This window comes from Syngnathus scovelli, chromosome 4 (genome assembly GCF_024217435.2).
Source record: "Syngnathus scovelli strain Florida chromosome 4, RoL_Ssco_1.2, whole genome shotgun sequence".
NCBI lineage: Eukaryota > Metazoa > Chordata > Actinopteri > Syngnathiformes > Syngnathidae > Syngnathus > Syngnathus scovelli.
In genome coordinates this window covers 18106949-18114012 of record NC_090850.1, presented here as the reverse complement: position 1 = coordinate 18114012, position 7064 = coordinate 18106949, and the positions used below count along the sequence as shown (strand labels likewise).

General features: G+C 41.0%; 1 protein-coding gene across 4 annotated transcripts; it reads right to left on the bottom strand.

Annotated features, from left to right (window-relative positions):
• Positions 1-565: 565 nt before the first annotated feature.
• On the bottom strand, positions 566-6938 carry zgc:123258 (uncharacterized protein LOC641502 homolog). Of its 4 annotated transcripts, none has more exons than XR_007480757.1 (17): positions 6742-6938; positions 5864-5974; positions 5424-5606; positions 5220-5309; positions 4972-5105; positions 4683-4834; positions 4506-4602; positions 4312-4413; positions 3984-4065; positions 3748-3822; positions 3618-3674; positions 3314-3367; positions 2882-2981; positions 2680-2760; positions 2387-2547; positions 2066-2152; positions 566-1019 (listed from the first exon to the last, which is right to left on the bottom strand). XR_007480757.1 is itself a non-coding variant. In XM_049718704.1 (17 exons), the coding sequence occupies exons 1-17, from the start codon at positions 6793-6795 to the stop codon at positions 979-981; spliced, it is 1611 nt and encodes a 536-aa protein (XP_049574661.1). In that variant the 5' UTR covers positions 6796-6938; the 3' UTR covers positions 566-978. The 4 variants fall into 4 exon arrangements, 3 of the variants coding, with proteins under 3 accessions (XP_049574661.1, XP_049574662.1, XP_049574663.1); XM_049718704.1 differs by having other exon boundaries at positions 2066-2102; XM_049718705.1 differs by having other exon boundaries at positions 2066-2099.
• Positions 6939-7064: the final 126 nt, after the last annotated feature.

The window sequence follows — 7064 nt, the reverse complement described above, 5'->3', positions numbered from 1 at the left end:
ATCAGCCAGCCCAGCTTTCAGTTGTCACATGGCCGGGGAGGAGCCTCCGACCACATGTGCCTTTGTTTTACTTCACATCATACTGGCCTTCCCACAACCCAAGTGTGGTTTTGAAGGGGGAAAATAGGTAACTTACAAGAAAAAAACGACAAATATCTTAAATTGAAATATCTCTTTGAAAAGGCTAGTTATTACAATGTTATATGTGCCCCCACTACCCTAAACATTGCATATAGAATAATATTTTTATGGTGACATTGAGTAGTAAAATCCACTTGTATTTATCCAATTCATTTTGCTACTTGCTGTCGACTGAAAATGACGTCATCGTTGCGCAGTAATGACCAATCACAGCTAAGACAGAAAACAGGTAAACCGTGGTATTACCTGCGACCTAATGACTGTACGAGTTATAAATACTACCATGTTATTTTATGAGCTGTTTGCAGTTAATTTAGGTTTCATGACAGCATCTTTTCCATGACTTCCTGAGAGGACAAATTTTTCCCCAAAGAGAAGTTTAGAGTTATGTTGTATGGAAGACATTCACAATAAAACACATTACAACATTCTTGTTAATTTAATATAAGGCAACAAACATCACATTATAAAAACACCTCAAACCTGGTTCACACAAAACATTTTTAAAATTGAGACCCCACATAGAACAATTATTTTACTCGCCTTGCCCACATGTTATGAAACACGTTACGCTAAATATAGTGTTTTCTATCATGTGTTTAGTCATTGCCAAGGCAGGTTGTAGGCAAAGATGTGTTTTTTTTTTCCTGATACCTTCAAAACAGGCACTGAAAAGGCCTTTCCAACACTACAAAATAACCTACACACTCTCTACTCTGCAAAGCAGTCAAAAATGATCCATATTGATCTGAATCTATTGGTTCATCATTGGCCCTTACTGTCAATTACATAGTAAAATATACAAACAAAAAGAAATTCCAATAGTTGGCTTGAAGGTCAGCATGGTTCTGCTTCTATGGGGTAGTCAGTTCTTGCCTCTGTAAAAAGACCAGAAACGTTCAAATCCATTTTGTTTTGGATTTCATAAAACAACGAGAGGGCAAGAGCGACAAACAACACATCCATCAATACATGCCCCAACTAATCAAGCCAGGTTGACAGCATGTTAGAGCATGCGGAGGAATGTTAAACAGCATAAAGTGTGAAAACGTGAGGGACAAAAGCCTGCGGGCATTATACCAATGGTAAAATACACACAATGTATAAAAATTTACATATTTGTGTTGTTTCAAAAATCTAATTTGCTTCAGAAAACTTCATTAACATTTAAATGGAAAGGAAAATCAACCAGGCTGGAACACTTATACCCGAGAGGTCCTGGGTTAGAATCACAAAAGGTTTTTGCAGAGCTTGCACTGTTTCCTCCCACATGCCAATGACATGCATGTTAGGTTAAGGGAACACCAACTTGACCATAGGATTAATAAGTGTGAATGCTTGTTTGGCTACACAGACTGTGTGTGATTGTTATTGTCTGGCGACCAGTCCAAGGTGTCCCAAGCTTCTTGCCCTAAACCTGCTGTGATAGCCTCCAAGTTCACTCACCCTTGACCCTTATGAACACAAGTTCTATAGAAATTAGACGGATGGCTAGAGCCACCTAGTGGTGAATTAATGTCAGAAGCGTCATTGTTAAAGGGACACTAGAGTGGACATTGGCACTTGATATGTAAAAATTATGTCAGTACGAACATTGGCACCACGAAAATAATGTGTCATGATTTAAGGGCTTATTGGGGATGAGATTTACGACAAATTGGCACACCCACTTTGGGAGATCGCGTCTCCAAAATGAATTGCTAACATAAAAATTAGGGTTTTTTTCCAATTTCCTGATTAAAACTACATAAACTGAGCTCATTAGGGAAAATTGTACAATCATCGCCTTGTGTTGCTTTAAGCTTTTCTAGATTACTATGGTGGGAAAAAAATGAATTAAAATGTTAAAAGAAAATGAAAAGGGGTTATAAAAAGATGGCATGACATGAAAGAATTGCTGTTAGGTGGGATAAGGGAAGCACACCTGGCAACAAAGGTTCCTGTGAGGATTCCAACACCTGCTGAAGACAAAGTCAGGTCACAATGCGATCTTCGATCAGCAAAGGGAAACCTACAATTAAACAGTCTCTTGCTTTCACACACGTGTGCACAGTCAAAGTCTCTCATATCCACAGTTCCTCTCAATCTCTCACACAATCGAGCCTGGTACACACAAGCACTTTTCAAATCTTTTATGACATCGCCACTGAATAAACTGCTAGTAATAAACTGTGACTACACAGCGCAATAAATAAACAAATCACATTATCAATGTTGACGAATGAAGAACCATCTCTCTGCTCACCTCATAGGACGTCCCGGCCCAGAATTGCTTCATTTGTCCTTTGCAGCCCGCCACCGTTGCAGCGGTTATCAGGGTGAAGGGCACAAGGTAGAGCAGGGCCGGCTGGCCCATCCCTGACAGCAGCATCACGGTGAATGTTGTTAACATCCCCAGAAGATAGGCTACAAATAAAAAGGGACCGCGAGATTACAAACGACGAGGAACAAACCACGTCGAAACAGATAAGCTACTCAATTATTGCACAGCAGTGTAATGTGTGGAAGGCTTGAAACACACAGGTTATTTTGACATACCTATGCAAGAGCTGAGGAAGTAGACCTTCCTGGTGCTGTTGATCCAAACGTCAAACCTGCTGCAATAAGCCACCAAAAGACCTGATGTACCAAAAGAAGCCACAACAAGCTATTCTTGATCCATTTTTTTGTATCTTGACCATCTTAAATAATGTAGCATGCACATCAAATTCTGATCTGAGGTGAAAATGGGTACACTCACCTGGCACAATGATATCTCCATAACCCAGAACAGAGAACTGCATATGACATAAGTTCTGAGCCCAGGCTGAGAACCGCGGGACACGCATCACAACTGGAAGCTATAAATAGATAAGATGCGATATAGCTCAATGTATGGAAGAAGTTGATCCACACTTCACAATGGCTTCTTTAACCAATATTAAAGGGGGTTTATGGAGAAATGTTCCACATTGTATACACATAGTTAGTGCGATGGAGTGGCTGCACACTCATCAAGTGTGAAATTAAATAAAACGCAGAAACGTGTTTGAGAGTGAACTGCATTCATGTGTAGGATGTGTGTTGAGGGTCTTAAAACAAGTTGAGGGGAAAGAAAATATCATCAATCAACTGCGCACATTGCACAGCAAAAACACATTTAGTGCAGAGATGGAGAGAAAGCCAGTCTTACTGTCTCAGAGGGAGTCTGGGGCTCGGCCGGCACCTCCACAATGTTACCTTGTGTCTGTGACCAGCAAAACCCAGCGCACAGTTACGAACAGACAGGAAAGATGTTAATCAAGCCACACATGGACACAAAGATTAGGTTGGTGCCTGTGAGCCAAAGCTGTTAGCAAGTACAATTTTAGCATAGTGCTCTTCCTCAGAGTGGTTTTAGTCAAAATGGCAAAAATAATCTGCTTATTCAAAATGTTCACATTTCAACTTCACAATTTTTGCGAAAAGCTAAGCAAATGCACAGCAGCTTTCTTTACCTTCTCTCCTGATGCGCCCGGACCCAAAGCCACCTGCACCATAATGCTCACGCCATCCTGTGAAAAAATGCCAAGCAGACGTGCTGTGATCATGTTTCTCTTCCAAATTTGCATAACGGGCATGTGATACCTTGGTGAAGAATGGCGTGATGAAAACAAAGAAGACATCGTAAACAAGCAGAAGGCTCAGGAGAATCACGCAAATCTGTCAGCAAAAGAATTGTTTGTTTTTTTTCAGGATAAATACACACAATACAAAATCTGGGTTCAAAAACATAATTTGTTGTTGTTAAGATCACTGTCTAATATAAAATTATTTGCTTTGGTGTCATCTTTGTGCCAAAAAATAACACGGCAACGTTCTACCTTAAAACTGGACAATGAGATGGTCCTTATGAAGTTGAGGCAGAAAACAACACCCAGGAGATCCTGCAAGATCCAGATCCACCTACAAATGTGGTTTGAACACACATTATTTGAGTTTTTTTTTTTTTTTTAATAAACTAAAATGGTACAGTGGAACCTCTGAATCAGAATATCTTTAAATTCTACAATTAGGACTTCCATCAGGATTTATATCTAAAGTCACAAAAAACTGTGGTTAAGCTCTTTTGAAAATGATTTAGATTTGTTGCAAATGACTTTGAAATCATAAGTTGAGTAGCTGCTCGCTTGTTTGCATGCTCGCTCGTACCTGTCTTCATTTCTGTAGACTCCCCAGACCACAGAGATGCTTATGCACATGCTGGCCAAAATAAGAGCCCTCACTGAAAAGGTGGTTTTCAGAATGGTGAATCTGAAAAAGCAAACAGGATATAAAAACAAAGGAAACCTTTCATGACTTTTTTTTTTTTTACCGCAAAGGCTGGGTAAACATCTGCTAATTACCTCCCGTGGGCGCAGCCCAATTTCTCCAGCAGTGCGTCAATGCAACTGAAGAGCGCAGAGGAAGACGCAACACAGAATATGGCGATGATGACGTAAACTGAGGGAAAAGAAATGTCTGTCAAAGTAGTTGCAACTTTTCCAGTTGGAATTGATCCTTTTCGCATTGCACCATCATACCTAGAATATTGTAGAAGTAATACATGAGGATCAGCATGCCGCACATGAGGCCGACCAAGATAAACACTTTCAGAGGGGAGTAGAGGGGAAGGTCTGCGCTATCTACTTTGCTCTCTCCATTTCCTCCTCCCTCACCCGAACTGAAACGCTCGCTGCCACAAACACAATATTATTATTATTATTGGATTCCCATCAAGTCCCACTGATTCGGGGGACGGTACCATTTGGTACTGAGCTCCACGGACAGAGGGAACAAAACAAAACTGCTGATCTTGCAGTCAACTCTGACCTCTCAGAGGCTCCGCTCCAGTAGCCACCTAAGGCAACAGTAGCGATGGAGATCAGCAGCATGACGCCAATGCTGGCGTCGATCTTCGAGGAGCGTGGCGCAAAAAGCCTTGCCTGCATGCCATCGCCGAAAACCTGATTGAAATGTGACATTTAACAACAGTCAACTTTTTAGTGACTCACAAGGAACAGCAAAATATTTTTAAAAACTGAAGGCTGAAAGTAAATTTAAGGACAAGTAGGACTGACCCGTTGTGCTTCCATTAAGTCCCTGTATCTCATGAGGGCCAAGGGAATTTGGACCTTTAGATACTCTGAGCCATTAGCTGATGGAGACACCTGATAAGACAAGTTGATCAGAACACACTGAATCCAAATGCTTGGCCTTGTGCCAACTTTGTGTTCCATGCAGGCTAAACATGGACAAATTGATGCAACAAACGTCCTTCCTACCAGAGTTGTGTTGCTTGCGATGAGCAATGTCGTAGCACCGAGGGCCTGGGCAACCAGAGCCTTCTGGCTGAAAGGACAGTCCCCCCTCATCACCACCAAGGCTTTTCCCTTTACCACCTCTGGACTGACTCCCGAGGAATCACACAGCACCGTGGATGTCATGTTCACAAGCGAATACGGTATCTGGATGACAAAAATGTTATTATTGCTCTTACAGTTTTTCAAATCGCAGGGCATCATACTGACAGGTGAGTATCATATTTTGCTTCACTAATGGCCTTAAGGGTCAGGGTTAAGGTGACAGCATGAGCCACTATGGACTAGTCACAGGCCAAATTTACATTTTGTTTTTCCCTCCACCCTTAGATTTATTTAAATAGAAAGTGCAGAACAAATGAAGCTGTTAGTTTTTTTGGAGAGTTTAAAAGTGAGAGGCTTACAGCAGCATTAAGGCTTTCGGGTAAGGGGGTCCATGACTGATTGTAAAGGATGCAGAATTCCTGTTGTGTCCCTCCATTTGAAATGTGCAGGATGGCCTCTTGGCAGTTTACCTGTTGGAGGAAGCAAAACGAGTCTCAGTTTCAAACTATCATTAATATACAAAGTAGTCAATAAAAGGTTAAATTACATTTTACAAATGACAACATCTTACAGAAAAAAAAACAGCTTTTTGAATAATGATGATGACCACTATTTTGCTATTTCGCTTTTTAATGTCCTTAAATCTGCCCGTTTTCACAAAAGGGATGTCTTCAGAGCCAACTGAGATCTTGGCCGCACTTGTACCTTTATCCTTGCGATTAGACATTTTTGTGGTTTGACCGAAATTACCCGCAATCATAACTACAACGTTGACCTCAATAATAACAGCTTTCGATGGTATGCTTACTTATTTGATTTAGTTTGCCGAGAATCTCCCTGGTCAAAGAGTTATGAAACTGCCTAAAGTTCAACTATGTACATGAGTAATTTGTCACACGTTCATTTTGTAATAAAACGACAATCCTACAAATATCGTTTCGCCCATTCTACCACAATATTAGTTCAATTTTCAATGTGTGCTGACGCATGCGCAGTTAAGGTCAAAGGAAGAAAAACCAGAACTTGTATGTGGTTTTGGGTAACAAATTCCTTACCCTGCTTGACAGAAAGGCGAAAGAATAAAGCCACCGTCTCAAATAATCTATAGCTTATCATAAATGTCGTAAAGAGTTATTTAAACGCGTCTACCTTAACGCTACATTATACAAAGCCTTCAATCACTGCCCTGTTTTGATGACACAATTCGTTTCCACTTTGTTCCCTCGTTAACACTTACCTGCGACGTGAGAAGGGTAACTGAAAAGATAACAAATACGGCGACTTTATGCATCTCGCCGACTATGGATTTCTCACAACATTGGGAACCAAGACTTTTGTGGTCATTTGTGAGCGTCGTATCCTCGTAAATGTCGCCTGAGTATAGCAGTTGCGAGCTATACCGCAACTTCCGCAATCGGTAGCTTGTCACGTGACTTAACTAGCCAATAATTTGCCTGTCATGACGACTAAAGGAGCGCCCGCCCGCAAGAAACCTTGAATTTTATTTCCGACGAATCCAATGTCAGACGTCATAAGGTTGATAGTCCATTCCTCAGCTCT